The sequence below is a fragment of the Culex quinquefasciatus genome, chromosome 3, assembly GCF_015732765.1.
Source record: "Culex quinquefasciatus strain JHB chromosome 3, VPISU_Cqui_1.0_pri_paternal, whole genome shotgun sequence".
Lineage (NCBI taxonomy): Eukaryota > Metazoa > Arthropoda > Insecta > Diptera > Culicidae > Culex > Culex quinquefasciatus.
Window position 1 is genome coordinate 189,082,079 of NC_051863.1, and position 17,222 is coordinate 189,099,300.

The window sequence follows — 17,222 nt, forward strand, 5'->3', positions numbered from 1 at the left end:
TAAAACACAGCAGTGGCCAATTTCAAGATAACATCACTTCGTCAGCAATTAGCACCTGTTGCAACCCACCAACGTCCTCACCTTTGTTCTTCTCTCTCCTCAACTCTGTCACCTACTAGGGAAAAAAAAAGCGAAAAAAACTCAACTATCAATTGATTTTCCCACCACCAACTCACCTCCCCTTCACACGTGACGAATCAGAGCGTGTCACCTTAGAAACAAGACCATCGTCATCCTCATCCTTAGACACCACCACTCAACTCGAGCAGAAAAGCATCCTTTCTGCCATAACGACCATCAGGATGACGGCGTTGGCACCCATACGTGATTAAAATCATCGTCCTGGGCACCAGCCAACCAGCCAACTTGATTGCCTTTTGATGTGACACACTCACACACACACACAAGTGCCCTTTTTCTCCTGCTGGGGGGGGCTTTATCTCAGCAAAACAGTTTGCCCAGCAGGCGGCGCGTGCGGTGCGGGGGAAAGGACTTATCAGCAATTTGATCCTTGTCGATGAAAACATAATCCGTTTTGGATCGACGTTTAACACGCTCCATCGGGGGACGACAAATTGTTGAGAAAGTGGCATAGTTGGCCATCTTTTAAGACTGAAAATGCTAAAGATCTATTGTGCTAGCTTTCAACAGGAATGTTTATGAGTAATGTTTGAATCATTTTTTTAAGCCAATTTTATTGTGTATTATTTGTACAAAATTACAAAATAATGTTACCCTATCCAGCATAGCTGTAGATTTGGTTATATTTCAAACTTAAAACATTAAACATGAAATAATCCTCAAGTGACAAAAAACATTCATTTTTCAATTGATGCTAAACCAAATTAATTTTGATTACCTCCCAAAGACAACAATAAAACATGTGCAAAATATTGATCATCCAAATCTATTCACCTGGTTCTTTCCCCCTAACACCCCGTAAATGTCATCCCAAAAGAACAATATTTATCAATGCCTCATGTTAATACTCAAAAGCAAACCGACAAAATATGACACATTCTGTGACACACACACACGTGTACCGAACAAAGTGGCGGGATTTGCATTCACGACTTGGAAAAACAGCTCTGGCTCTGGCTGCATCAAGCAAAATTCCATCAATATTTAACCGAGCTGGTGTTCCAGCTGGCAGTCACATTTCCTGGTGCGTCATACATCATCATCATTGATGATCGCATCGCTGGATTGGAGTTTCCATCTCACATGCTGCTGCTTCCTCGGGAAATCCTTTTTTCCCCGAAGGAAAATGCTGTATGCACACTCCATAACCGGGCGTGTGGCAGAGACTCTGGTGTGCATTATTTTTTATTATTATCGTTATGATTATGATTATAAATCATCTTGATGCAGTGGAAGCGCACGCCAGACTGATCCTGACAGACATGATAATAAATATGCGATTGGAAAATTCGATTTGTGCGATAATGCGGTGCAAGGGATTTTACAGTACAAAGAATTGCTTGCCTGACTGGAAGGAATTACTAATTCAAAACCTGAAATTAACGGAAATTTGAATTACTGGGTATTGACCAAGAATATTTTAAAATTTCCCCTAAAAAACTTTAAATCAGTCAGTTAGACTTTATCAACCACAAGTTATTTATATTTTTAACATAGGTAGTTGCAAATATTTTTCATAATTTATGTCCCCCGAAACTACACAGTAAAATAAGTTAAATTTTTGAGGGTTGATTTTTTTATGGTTTAATTTAACTTAATTTTTGAGTAATTTTCATAAAATAATGTTTTAAATGACACTCAACAGAAACTGATTAAATTTTCAACTGTTTCTGATACCATCACTTTTTCTACTGTAAATGCGCAGTGGTTCTCAACTTTTAATTGTAACAACTGTAACACATGAAGTCTTTTTGAAACCTCACGAAAAATATGTCTTAAATAACACTACTCGACAAAACAAAACTTGTGTCAAGGGATTGACGATATCTCATCGGTTCCTCAGAGAAAAGGCATCCCCGAATCCGATGCAATCGACAGAATTTGATTTTATGTCCACGCGGACTGACGAGAAGCTGGTAAATTTTTTAACATAAAAAAATCGAACAATTTAAAAACTTGCGTCTCCTCCCAACTATATGAGCCATCTACAAAAATATGGAGGCGCCTGGTGCATAGCCATTTCCTTTAAGCACAACGGAAACAACCAATACAAATGTATAAAAAGTTGTCAAGTTCGGGGTCCACAGCTAGCATTTTTGTAAGATTATAAAATAAATATTAAAAGTTTAAAATTAAAATATTTGAAAAACATTTTTTTTAAATATACTTGTTTACTAAAATTTTATGTTTCTCAAAGGTCTATGGGTACTTCGGGATGTCCATGGTAATCCAAGGACTCCCTAGAGTTAAGATCTATGAGTCTACCGCCGTAACAAGCAAGAGGTCGTCGGATTTTGACCCCGGATTATGTGCGTATAGCATCAGTGGATATGGTAGACTACTATATGAATGTAATGGGATGTACATGGTCATCCAAGGACTCCCTGGAGTTAAGATCTACGAGTCTACCGCCGTAACAAGCAAGAGGTCGTCGGATTTTGACCCCGGATCATGTGAGTATAGCATCAGTGGATATGGTAGACTACTAAATGAATGTAATGGGATGTACATGGTCATCCAAGGACTCCCTGGAGTTAAGATCTACGAGTCTACCGCCGTAACAAGCAAGAGGTCGTCGGATTTTGACCCCGGATCATGTGCGTATAGCACCAGTGGATATGGTAGACTACTATATGAATGTAATGGGATGTACATTAGGGTGGTCCAAATCCGGACTTTTTTGGGGCTACCCCCTGAAATCAAAGATTGACCCATCACTAGGCTAAATTCCAAATTTGAGCTCATTCTGACCACGGGAACCCCTCCCTCCAATCGCTTAACGTTTGTATGGGAAAAATCGTCAAAATGTATGGAGAAAAGCAACAGTTTTACTTTTTTACCTGTGGAAGGCGCCATAATTATCCTATTCTTACCATTTCTCAAATGTAGAACCTTCATTAAATTTTGAACAACTTTCCCGAAGACACAATATTTTTAGGATTTTTTCCCGCGAAGTTATTAGCGCCCAAAACTGGCCATTTTTACGCGGCCAGCTGTAAGGGGCTACCTAACAACGATGTTTATTTCCAATTCGTACACGCACGTGCTCTCTCTCAGGTTCAAACTCTCTAACGAGCTTGCTCGCCTGCCTGCCTGCCTGTTTACCTACAAGCGCGCGCTGTTTCTCGGCTTGGACTTTTGTCGTCGTCGTCGTTTTCGTTTGATATCTGCTACGCTGCGTTCCTGGCATGTTAATTATAATTTTCAACAAAAATAGTCGGTTTGTATTGAGATATAAAATCAAATGAACAACAAAACGAAAAAAAAAACACAAAAATAGATATCATATTATAAGAGCGTGTGTGAGAGAATACAAATTTGATGAATTAGTTCATCTATGAATCGTCATCTGTTCTGATCCAAACCTAATTGCAAACGTTTTGGATTTCAATTTATCTGCTTTTGTTACAAGAAATACCATGCCTTCTATCGGATGGGGAAGTAAAACGTCGGTCCATTTGCGTAAAAGAGGATTTGGGTGACTCACCACACAAATCCTTCGGACGCCTAGAAATGAGCAGAAACTTGCAACAGAGCCCACAAAAGACCCGGGGTCGTTAAAGTGGATTGCTTTGCTTTTTTACAAGAAATTCCATGAAGTTTTTTTTAGATAAAAAAGGAAGGAATTTTCTTTAATTTTTTTAAAAACTGAATCCAAAAGAGTATCTTAAAGGAAGGCCGTAACTGCAAGATCTGAAGGTTGTTAACGATTGTGCAGAAAGAGATGTTTCCTGAAACGAAAAATTTACAGGTAAACTGACAAAAAATGATAAACAGTTGCAATATTTGTTGCAGGTGGTCTAGGAACACAGAAAGAAATTTCCAGAAAGAATAAAAAAATAATTTTAGAGAGTATGAATGAAAATTTGCAGCAATTGAATTGATTTGTTCTGATTTGTACTAAAGTATATTTTTGTTAAAGCAAACTACCTAAAGGAACAACATTTGTATTACCTGAAGATTTTTCAAATAATTGAATCATTATCATGTTTCTTTAGCATATACGAAAAACTGCGTGTAGTGCTTGGAAAAACAAACAAACCCTGTTCTCATGACATTTGCTGTATTTTTTTAATTGAGCCTAAGCTGTCTTTTCTTTAAACTATTTTTTTCAGCGCAGTTTTTTTTTATTTTTGACATAATTTAAGAAATTACATGCTAAATATATCTCAAAACAATCCTGCTATTTTAGTTGAAAATTATAATAAACATGCCAGAAACGCAGCGCATCGGATAGCAAACGAAAACAACGACGACGACAAAAGTCCAAGCAGAGAAACAGCGCGCGCTTGTAGGTAGACAGGCAGGCAGGCAGGCGAGCAAGCTCGTTAGAGAGTTTGAACCTGAGAGAGAGCACGTGCGTGTACGAATTGGAAATAAACATCGGTGTTAGGTAGCCCCTTACAGCTGGCCGCGCAAAAATGGCCAGTTTTGGGCGCTAATAACTTCGCGGGAAAAAATCCTAAAAATATTGTGTCTTCGGGAGAGTTGTTCAAAATTTAATGAAGGTTCTACATTTGAGAAATGGTAAGAATCGGATAATTATGGCGCCTTCCACAGGTAAAAAAGTAAAACAGTTGCTTTTCTCCATACATTTTGACGATTTTTCCCATACAAACGTTAAGCGATTGGAGGGAGGGGTTCCCGTGGTCAGAATGAGCTCAAATTTGGAATTTAGCCTAGTGATGGGTCAATCTTTGATTTCAGGGGGTAGCCCCAAAAAAGTCCGAATTTGGACCACCCTAATGTACATGGTCATCCAAGGACTCCCTGGAGTTAAGATCTACGGGTCTACCGCCGTAACAAGCAAGAGGTCGTTGGATTTTGACCCCGGATCATGTGAGTATAGCATCAGTGGATATGGTAGACTACTATATGAATGTAATGGGATGTACATGGTCATCCAAGGACTCCTGGAGTTAAGATCTACAATCGATGTAAAGTTATCGAAATATTTAAGTTTGAACGATGAACAAAAGTCCTTGCTTACCACTTTAGCCAAACGGCGACCTCTTTTTTGTTACGGCGGTAGACTCGTAGATCTTAACTCCAGGGAGCCCAACACATTTATATAGTAGTCTACCATATCCACTGGTGCTATACGCACATGATCCGGGGTCAAAATCCGACGACCTCTTGCTTGTTACGGCGGTAGACTCGTAGATCTTAACTCCAGGGAGTCCTTGGATGACCATGGACATCCCATTACATTCATATAGTAGTCTACCATATCCACTGGTGCTATACGCACATGATTCGGGGTCAAAATCCGACGACCTCTTGCTTGTTACGGCGGTAGACTCGTAGATCTTAACTCCAGGGAGTCCTTGGATGACCATGTACATCCCATTACATTCATATAGTAGTCTACCATATCCACTGATGCTATACTCACATGATCCGGGGTCAAAATCCAACGACCTCTTGCTTGTTACGGCGGTAGACCCGTAGATCTTAACTCCAGGGAGTCCTTGGATGACCATGTACATCCCATTACATTCATATAGTAGTCTACCATATCCACTGGTGCTATACGCACATGATCCGGGGTCAAAATCCGACGACCTCTTGCTTGTTACGGCGGTAGACCCGTAGATCTTAACTCCAGGGAGTCCTTGGATGACCATGTACATCCCATTACATTCATATAGTAGTCTACCATATCCACTGGTGCTATACGCACATGATCCGGGGTCAAAATCCGACGACCTCTTGCTTGTTACGGCGGTAGACTCGTAGATCTTAACTCCAGGGAGTCCTTGGATGACCATGGACATCCCATTACATTCATATAGTAGTCTACCATATCCACTGGTGCTATACGCACATGATTCGGGGTCAAAATCCGACGACCTCTTGCTTGTTACGGCGGTAGACTCGTAGATCTTAACTCCAGGGAGTCCTTGGATGACCATGTACATCCCATTACATTCATATAGTAGTCTACCATATCCACTGATGCTATACGCACATAATCCGGGGTCAAAATCCGACGACCTCTTGCTTGTTACGGCGGTAGACTCGTAGATCTTAACTCCAGAGAGTCCTTGGATGACCATGTACATCCCATTACATTCATATAGTAGTCTACCATATCCACTGATGCTATACGCACATAATCCGGGGTCAAAATCCGACGACCTCTTGCTTGTTACGGCGGTAGACTCATAGATCTTAACTCTAGGGAGTCCTTGGATTACCATGGACATCCCGAAGTACCCATAGACCTTTGAGAAACATAAAATTTTAGTAAACAAGTATATTTAAAAAAAATGTTTTTCAAATATTTTAATTTTAAACTTTTAATATTTATTTTTATAATCGTACAAAAAATGCTAGCTGTGGACCCCCCGAACTTGACAACTTTTTTATACATTTGTATTGGTTGTTTACGTTGTGCTTAAAGGAAATGGCTATGCACCAGGCGCCTCCATATTTTTGTAGATGGCTCATATAGTTGGGAGGAGACGCAAGTTTTTTTTAAATTGTTCGATTTTTTTATGTTAAAAAATTTACCAGCTTCTCGTCAGTCCGCGTGGACATAAAATCAAATTCTGTCGATTGCATCGGATTCGGGGATGCCTTTTCTCTGAGGAACCGATGAGATATCGTCAATCCCTTGACACAAGTTTTGTTTTGTCGAGTAGTGTAATCTTTTTTTTTTTAATATTCCAATTTGTACCAAATGCTACTACTTACTGAAATTTGCTAAAAATCGAATCATCAAAAAACTTCACAAAAATATTATTTTAAAAGCTGCCCTGAACTCAACAAAACCTAAAAAAAACCTGAGGAAAATATTTTATTCAACTAGCTTGAATATTTAAAAAAACAGCACACAGCTCTTATTGGAAAACTCTACCAAACATATTACACTTCTGTTCATGTTTCAAACAATATGTAAATTCGCAGAAATTGATTTAAGAAAAACTATTTTTCAAACACTGCTTGAGTTTGAGAGAATGCAAAACTAACAAAAATAGTAAAATATTATCTTGTCTTGAATAAAAGACTGCAAAAAGCTCCAACAAATATATTTAGAAATCATTTTTCAATTCTTATTATTTTATGGAATTATTCGGCCAAATTTAATGGAACATCCCATTTTTTTTTTAATTTTAGTGTTGTCAGCTATATTTTTAACACCTACAGAAATCTAAGGAAATAAAAATTGCTGTTGAATGTTATCAAAGAAATACACGCTTATTCAAATTTATTGTGAGTTGTGAAGGTAAAAAAATACAGATTAAGATTTATTTTTTTTAAACACCACATTTTCAAAAATTGTTTTTTTTTTTTTTTTTTTTTTGAAAGACATAATAATAACGGTTTGACCGAATTAAAATGTTCAAGTTTCAGCAGATTATTTTTAAATTCATTGGAATGTAAATAATATTGACATTCAATTCTTATTACATACGAAGAAAAAACAGATTATACTTAATATGTTAAAGCCAAAATGCTGAACAAAATGTATTGTAATTTAGTTACTTTTTACTGCTCAAAAATTAATCTCATGTGTTACTGATAATTTCAACTTAAAAAAATAATCTTGATTTAGATTTATTCTGAGCAGACTGTGATAAGCATAACTTTCTTTCTCTTTTTTTGATTACTTAAAGTGAAGGCCCTTTTTACAGAAAAAATAAAATTAGGATGATGAGTAGGTTCAAAAATTCCAAATTTCACGGGGACCTCAATTTCACGCAAATTTCGCGGAACGTGAAACATGTGAAAATAACTCTGAAAATCTTATGTTTAAATCACAGAACCTACTTTTTATGCTTCATTATATAATATTCTTTAATAAACTAATTTTTTTTTAATAAATTTGAACGTGACACAAAAAACTAGGATGGGCTCTATATATATTTGAAATAAAATGTAGGGCATGCGTATTTTCATTTATTGAACTGCGTTTTTACATATTCCACTAATAAAGTTTACAAGTTTTCGCTGATTTGCTTCATTTTATTTAAATTCATATCAGAGAAAGATTTAACAATCTTGTCCCGCAAAAATTAGTGAAAAAAATGTTTTTTTTTTGCAACATTGAGCACATTAACATTTGTTTAAGGTTTTCATCTCCCTTTTCGAAATTTTGAATCAAAAGCAAAAATAATATAATTTGTAACGAAATCTAAATTTTTATTCAAAATGAAAACAAAAAAAGTATGTCTCAAGAATCATCCACCCAAATAACCAAATATCGTTAAAAATTAAAATTAAACAGGACTCAGAAAAAATCTGCAATGTTTTTAAAGGATGATTTCCTAGCATTCATTTTATTTTGAATAAAACTAAGCTTGAGTCTTTCAATTTCTTTTGAAACTATATCTTTCAAATAAAATAGCAATATAATTTGAATTACAGCGAATGAAAATATTACTAAAATTATTTAGTTTAAAAAAAACTGAAAATCTTAGCAATTCTTTAAATGGCTCATATCAGGGTTGTCAAAATACCAGCTCTCAGCAACTACAATTATCCCGCCTGAATATTCATGCCTCAAATACAACTACTCTTCTCTCCTTATTGAAACTCTCAGCACCGAAAATAGCCGTACACGATTTCGTGTTTACACACTCGCGATTGACATTCTCCTTTTCTCTCTAATTCCCGCTTCCACGATCATCCTACCGCAACATCGAAAACACAGTTTAACGGGACGTCTCTGAGAGGCTCAGCCGTAAGAGCGCAGAGTCGAGGAAAAGGGAAGGAGTGATAGAGAGAGAATGACATCGCTGGAAATCACGAGACACAAGAAGAGATCTCACAAGCTAAATGACGGCCGCTTTACTCTCGGATGTTTTTGGTGCAGCGATAATCAATCGATATTTCTATCACTCATTTGCAACACTGGCTCATAGCAAGCTTTTCAATTGAATACTAATAAAATTTACTTAAACAGTCTATAAAAATCAAATATAGATAAAATATTTATTATGTTGTTTTAAAAAAAATATTTGAGAAAATTGATAACTTCGTGAATTTTACACCGTCCACGGAATCAGCAAAAAACACTAACCCTATGTTAGGAGTTAAACAAGGGTATTCACTCGCTTAATTCTACAGTAGTTCATAAGATTATGTTTATTCCTATTTGTGTTTGATAAATCATTTTGAGAAAAATCGTTTCCGGGATTTCGCGGAAAAAGCCAAATTTCACGGATTTCACACTGTCCACGAAATCATGAAATTTAACTAACCCTAATAATGAGATATGGTTACACCTAAAATAATACTTTGAAATGTATTTAAAATTCCACGAATTGATAGATTAATTCAGTTCATTTATTCGTGATGTTGAAGAATTGTCTTATATCAATGAATAAAAAAATCAATAATTCTAATTTTTTTTTTTATTTTTTGCACTTAAGCATTAACAAGGTTCGAGGAGAAAAAATGAAAAAAAAAATAGGTGAAAATGAAACAAGTGTAACAAGCTAATGAAATGCTCGTTATAACCCATTAAAAACGTAAACAAATTTGTCGTTTTTTAATACTCTTCTTATTCCAGGCCTTGACTAAAAACTTTGCTAGAACAAGTTTTTTAAAAAATCCTGTTTTATCAAGTAAACAAATTGATTTTAAAATTTTTGATTTTCCGTACGTTCTAGCTGGGCAAGACGAACAACCCGTTAGGGCAAGAGGAACAATGCATGAAACAACATGTTTTTGGAACGTTTCTTCAATTTTTAGATTAAATAATTAAATTTTACTAAAAGTTTGATCGTTTTTACGAAAAAAAAATTATTGCTATATTTTGTATGGACAATTTTTTAAACAAATGTATATCAGTTTTTAAGTACTGTTAGTATGTTATTATTTCCCAATAAAATATGTTGTTGTAGAAATTTTGTAATTTTGTCCATACTTAAAATCCTTATGGTGCACTTGCCCCACCTGAACAAGATTTTTTAAAAGCTCTCAACAAAAATAACCAAAAGTTAAATCATACTTTATAATAGGTGCACGTCATTGATAGGGACACTACTGATCTAGGAAAAATAGCATTTTGATAAAATGAGCCTTAAAACGAACCCTAAGCCTTATTTTGTACTTTCAAAATATTATAAGTAAACAAAGGTTTTGAAAAAAAAATCAATCTTATGCCTCGTGGCGTTTACGTCGTTTTGGCGGTTATGTGGTTGAAGAATCAGCTAATTGCATTGCTAGCAACAATTCCTCATACTGGAAATAATCAAAATTGTAAAAATTACGACCGTGCAAGCGATTGTTCCTCTTGCCACATATGGTAGTTTTGCCCCACCTTCTCCTACTAGCCTCAATCTTCTACACAAAAACTATTTCAATTTGACAAATTTCTTGATTTTAAGTTAAGTTTTAAAATCAGATTTGATATTTCTGGTTTTTTTATTAGACTGGAACAAATCTTTTTAAAAGTTCATAAATAATCCGATAAATCAAGCAGTGATTTTTTTCAAAATTTTAATTGAATGCCAAGCTGAATGTTAGCTGAAATCAATTTCAAATGCATTCCTGTGCGTTTAGAATCATTATTAGCATGCTTTGGTTTATTTAAAAAATCTATTGAATTTTTAATAATTTCCGATACACAAAAAGTTTTTTTCGCAAAAAAAATGTTTTAGTCAAATCTTTCATTGTTTGAAAACTAATGATTGGAAAACAACTGAACTAGTGTAAAGTACATTTAAAACACATGTTTCATCAAAATATGGAGAGCTTAACTTTGTTTAAATGAATAAGGCTGATGCATATATATTTTTATCAAATATGGCTCAGCAACTCAAAATTCTGTGTAAACAACTATTATGATGCTTTTTGATCGATAAAATTGATTCATACCTAGATGGATTACATTCTACAGTCAGAGAGCCTTTTAGCTACGATCCTTCATCATTTAGAGGAGAGAAAATTTGATTCGTTTTTGCAATCGTTTAATTTCCCAGCTGAATTTTCGCAACCCGTCCACATTTATTCGCTCAATTCTTGACGAACAAAAAAAGCACCCAAGCAACGAATCCTTTCACAAAATGCCCGTGCTGGCAAAAGCAATTTCCGCGCCATCGCGAATTGCTGCTGCTAACCAGAAATGCAAACGAAGAAAATTAAATTTGCTCTTCGTTGGCGCGCTCTGATTGGAAAAGCTAGCAGCTGAAGAATGCATTCCATCTTATTGGCTGGGAAAATCATTTGCGCCACTTTCGCACTCTTCAATCTTATTTTCCTGGTAAAAACTCAACTTGAGGCAATTCACGTACGAGTTATCGATATGATCATCATTTTTCCGACATGATAGCCAATCTGTTGTCTACTTCGTGACGAGAATGAACAAAAGTGGGTCAAGTTCAAACTTATACTCTAGACTCTTCAACTTTTCCTTGGAGTTTTTTCCCTAGCAAAAGCACAAAAAAAAGCTCTTCAACGAACAAAAGAAGAACAATAAATGTTGCATTATCTTATTGTACAAATTTCTCTCTCCCTCTCATTTTTCACCACTCCAGGATATTGCAACAGATGTCGAGTCGGAAGGTCTGCTCCAGGAGGAAGCCAGCATCATACACCACGTGCTAACGCAATTAGCTCGATATCAAGTAGGGAAAGCTTGCCACCTTTTTTTCTACCCACTCTTGGGTGCCATTTTACAACTATATTTTTTTATCTTTTTTCTTTTCTTTTCTTCTTTTTGCGCCCCTCGCCAGGAAGACCGACAGATGAACGCGAGCCAGAAGTGGAAATTGCCACCCAACGGACAACCCATTTGCCTATTCAGTGGAAACACTCACTCTACAAAGACTGTTATCAGACCGGACGATGATAGTGAGTATCTGTTGGCAGCTTTCTTTTTGGGTTGTGGAACTATCGTTTGCGATTCCGTTGTGAAACTACTTACCTTTCCTGTCATTTTTGAATGAAGAAAGTTAAGTTACAAATAGAAATTTGAAGGCCCGTGGTTTATGCACCATCCCAAGTTTAAAAAAAACACATTTAAAATGTTTTAAAAGTAAATCTAAGAGTTCAATTTTTTTTAACTCATTTTAAATATATTTGTATAACTGTCTTTTTTCGGAAATACTCAAAATTTAAAAAATTGCAATATAGAGGCACAGCATCTAACTCCATCGTGCCTCTCATGTTGCCATATTACACTTTGACGTTCAATTACAGCTCATATAAAGCATTTTACGAAATATTTTTTTTAAATAAAGAAAATCAGAAAATTGGAAGGAGTAAGGAGTGAGTGCTTAGCTTAGCCAAACTACGAGAATTTTCCCTAGGAATCAAACTTATTTTTTTATAAATTGCAATATGAATATCAAGCAAATCAAAATGTTGTATGCGTTTTCATCAGATTTTATGTAAAGTACTGAAATGTTCTCAAATTTTTTAACTTTTTCAACAAAACTCAAATTCTCATAATTTGCATGATTTGTTAGATAAATTTTCAATTTAACAGAAATTTTGTATGTATTTTTACTTAATTATAGATTTGGTTGAAAAATAGGATTATTTTTACAAAATACCATATTTTTTCAAATTTACTTAAATCTTAATAAAAATTTGATTTTAAAAATACGTTTGCAATAAAATTAGTACTTTACAACAATCGAATGTTTTCGAAAATATACGGTAATTTTTGAAAAATGGAGCATTTAACAAAACCACTTGAATAAATTGAAAATGCACTTCACTCCAAATTTTGCTTCGTTTGATATTTGAGTATTTTCGCAAAAAACGGTATTTTATGAAGATGTTTATAAATAAAAAATAATAATAATGCAAAAATGCATACACAATGTCGCTTCGTTTTATGCCAAATATTGCGATTTATAAAAAAAAACACTATTTTCGAAAACACATATAAAATTTTGTGACCAAAAACGCCAAAATCGTTAAAATGACATGAACTACCAAAATTTCTAAGATCACTATCATGAAGAAAATCATCAAAATCACTAAAATTACGAAAATGACTAAAATAATCAAAACCACCGAAATCACTTAAATTACCGAAATCACCACACTCGTTGAAATGACAAAAATCATCAAAATCTTGCATCGAAATATTAAAAAAAATCGTTGAAAAGGCAAAAATATACCAAAATCACCCAAATGCCAAAAAATATCGAAATCACCAAAACGAACCAAATTGCGGAAATTACTAAAATCACTTAAATGCCAAAAATGATAAAAATCGCCTAAATCGTCAAAATCATCAAAATCACTAAAATCGCCATCGATAAAAATTACCCAAATCATCAAAATCACGAAAATGTCAAAAGTGATCAAAATTATCGAATTACCGACAATAATCGAAATCACTAAAATCGTCAAAATTGCTAAAATCATCACAATCATTGAAATGGCGAAAATCACAAAATCATCAAAATCACTGAAACGTCAAAAATGATCAAAATCACCGAAATGACGAGAATTATCGAAATCATCAACATCATCAAAATCAAACATAATCGACAAAATCGCCAAAATTGCAAAAATGGCCAAATCACTAAAATGTCAAAAAAGATCAAAATCACAAAAATCGTCAAAATCATTAAAATTGCGAAAATGATGAAAATCGTTAAAATCATCAAAGCACTGAAATATCAAAAAAGATCAAAATCAACAAAATCGTCAAAATCAATAAAATGACAAAAGTGATGAAAATCACCAAAATCATAAAAATCACCAAAATTTCCTAAATCATCAAAATTGACAAAATCACCGTAATTGCAAAAAATGGCCAAAATCACTAAAATATCAAAAAAAAAGGTCAAAATCACTAAAATCGTCAAAATCATCAAAATCACTGAATGAAGAAAATAATAAAAATCACCAAACTGTCGAATATAATCATAATCACCAAAATCATCGAAATCGTCAAAATTGCAAAAATGACCAAAATTACTTAAATTTCAAAAAATTTCAAAATAACCGAAATCATCAAAATTGCCGAAATGTCAAAAATGATCCAAAAATCACAAAAATCGTCAATCAATGAAAATCACCAAAAATACTAAAATGTCAAAAATGATCAAAATAACCAACATGTAAAAAATTTTCGAAATCATCAACATCTACAAAATCAATAAAATCGACAAAATCGCCAAAGTTGCAAAAATGGCCAAAATCACTAAAATGTCAAAAAAAGATCAAAATCACAAAAATCGTCAAAATCATCAAAATCATTAAAATGACGAAAATGATGAAAATCACCGAAATCATCAAATCAATAAAATGTCAAAAATGATCAAAATCAACAAAATCAAAATCAATAAAATGGCAAAAGTGATGAAAATCACCAAAATTATAATAATCACCAAAATTTCCAAAATCAGCAATATAATCAAAATCGTCGTAATTGCAAAAATGGCCAAAATCACTAAAATCTCAAAAAAGGTCAAAATCACTAAAATCGCCAAAATCATCAAAATCGCTGAATTGAGAAAAAAATAAAAAATCACCAAACTGTCGAATATAATCATAATCACCAAAATCGTCAAAATTGCCAAAATTGCAAAAATGACCAAAATCACTTAAATTTCAAAAAATATCTTAATTGCTTAAATGTCAAAAATGATCAAAATCACAAAAATCGTCAAAATCATTGAAATGGCCAAAATGATGAAAATCATCAAATCAATAAAATGTCAAAAATGATCAAAATCACCAAAATTGTCAAAATCAATACTATGGCAAAAGTAATGAAAATCACCAAATTCACTAAATGTCAAAAATGATCAAAATAACCAACATGTCAAACATTATCGAAATCATCAACAGCATCAAATTCAACAAAATCGACAAAATCACCAAAATTGCAAAAATGGCCAAAATCACAAAATGTCAAGAAAGATCAAAATCACAAAAATCGTCAAAATGATCAAAATAATTAAAATGGTGAAAATGATGAAAATCACCGAAATCATCAAATCAATAAAATGCCAATAGTGATCAAAATCACCAAAATCGTCAAAATCAATAAAATGGTAAAAGTGATGAAAATCACTGGAATCATCAAAATCGCCAAAATGTCCAAAATCATCAATATCATAAAAATCGACAAAATCGCCGAAATTGCAAAAATGGTCAAATCACTAAAATCTCAAAAAAGGTCAAATCTTAAAAATCATCAAAATCACTAGATGGCGAAAATGATGAAAATCACCAAACTGTCGAAAATTATCGATGTCACCAAAATCATCAAAATCAACAAAATTGCGAAAATGACCAAAATTACTTAAGGCGCTGGAAGGCATCATCCGCAATCGGCCATTTGGCCATGTTTGTTTCAGAAAAACATTCAAATCCTGATTCAGAATGTTTCAATAAAAAAATTGTTTTCTTTGTGTTTGTAGAAGCATTTTACATATAGTGATATTTTTTTTTCATTTCAATTTACTATTTCTGGACCCTGAATTCAGAACCATCATTGACAGTCATTGCCCCAAAAGTGAGGGACACCATATACCACCTTAAATTTCAAAAATGATCAAAATATTCAAAATCTTCAAAATTATCAACATTAATAAAATGTCAAAAGTGATAAAAATCAGCAAAATCGTCAAAATCATCAAAATCATTAAAATGGCGAAATGATGAAAATCACCTAAATCATCAAGATCACTAAAATGTAAAAAATCTAATCCAATCTAATCTAATCTAACACAAACGCAGCCAGTCCGATGAAAGCATGCTGGAAAATCTAGCAATTAGATTACGCCTCAAGCACTTTTCTTGTCATTATGAATAATTGCAGTACATCCGAGAACACCCGAAAATGTATTGCAAAAATTAAAGCGGCCAGCCCTACTACGTTGTGTTTACCGCAGAGAGGATTCTGAGAACGGATCACATTTCACAGAATCTACAGGGGAGGATGGATGCGTGGACATACCGTACCAAACGCTCCAGTTTATAGTTTCATATGTGTTTTGTTTAATGTGTTAAGTGTAAAATATAGTGTGGTTATATAATCAATTGAATATAATAATGCAATATAATGATCATTTAATAAAATCCCTTCACCTATGTATAATAACCAACCACCCAAGCACACAAACAGCGACACAAAAGAAATGAAAATGAGCATGCAAAAACAAGACAGTGCGTCCCGGTGGTCAGCGCACTAATCCAAGATCACTAAAATGTAAAAAAATGATCAAAATCACCAAAATGTCGAAAGTTATCACAATCATCAATATCAGCAAAATCTACAAAATAGACAAAATTGCGAAAATGACTAAAATTACTAAAATGTCAAAAATGATCAAAATCACAAAAATGTCGAAAATCATCAAAATCACCAAAGTGACGAATCACTGTAAAGAGGAAAATGTCCCAAATATCTAATTTTTTTTTTAAATGACCAAAATCACTAAAACTTGTAACATTTTTATCGACTCTATCCCCACTCTACATGGCGTGTGAGTTATCTATTTTACTCCAAAATAATACAGAGTTTGATAAAACAAAAGCACACGGAGAAAAATGAGTACCCAAAATAAAATTCAAATCTAAAAACTCTAAAACAACTCTCTCTCTCTTCCCCCTTCCCGTTCCAGTCATCTTCCGGGTGTACTGCGCGGACCACACGTACTGCACGCTGCGCTTCCCGATGGCGGCCACGGCCGAGGTCATCAAGGCGTGCGCCGCCGACAAGCTGCAGCTGGCGCGGATGCCCGAGGACCTGCTGCTGGTCGAGGTCAAGTCGAACGGCGAGCGGACCGTCTACAAGGACAACGACGTCAGCATCCCGACGGCGCTCAGCCTCGGCGGCCGGGTGTTTGTGTCGCCGAAGGACCACCTGGACGCACTGGTAGGTGATTGGGGAATTCTGTTTGTGTTCTTGTGGTAAAATAGTTTTTTTTTTTTTGGAATTTGGGTGTAGACTCCGCTGCCGGAGCAGGAACTTCCGACGGAGGCGCTGGACATGGACTTTGAGGCGCTGCCGACCAAGGACGTGGCCTACCACATGACCCTGTTCGATTGGGACCTGTTCTGGGCGGTGCACGAGTACGAGCTGCTGTATCACACCTTCGGAAGGCATCACTTCAATAAGGTGAGTGCTTTTAAATTTGATTTTGTATGCCGGA

At 34.7% G+C, this 17,222-nt stretch overlaps 1 protein-coding gene across 4 annotated transcripts in view; it reads left to right on the plus strand.

The window, feature by feature from the left end:
* LOC6051597 (rap guanine nucleotide exchange factor 4) overlaps window positions 1-17,222 on the plus strand; it is a 356,238-nt gene that overhangs the window by 311,100 nt on the left and 27,916 nt on the right. For all 4 annotated transcript variants that reach the window (XM_038266004.1, XM_038266005.1, XM_038266006.1 and 1 more), the window contains 4 exons: window positions 11,631-11,720; window positions 11,829-11,946; window positions 16,692-16,945; window positions 17,018-17,188. In XM_038266004.1, the coding sequence (XP_038121932.1) occupies window positions 11,631-11,720; window positions 11,829-11,946; window positions 16,692-16,945; window positions 17,018-17,188 (633 nt within the window). The remainder of the gene's footprint in view (window positions 1-11,630; window positions 11,721-11,828; window positions 11,947-16,691; window positions 16,946-17,017; window positions 17,189-17,222) is intronic.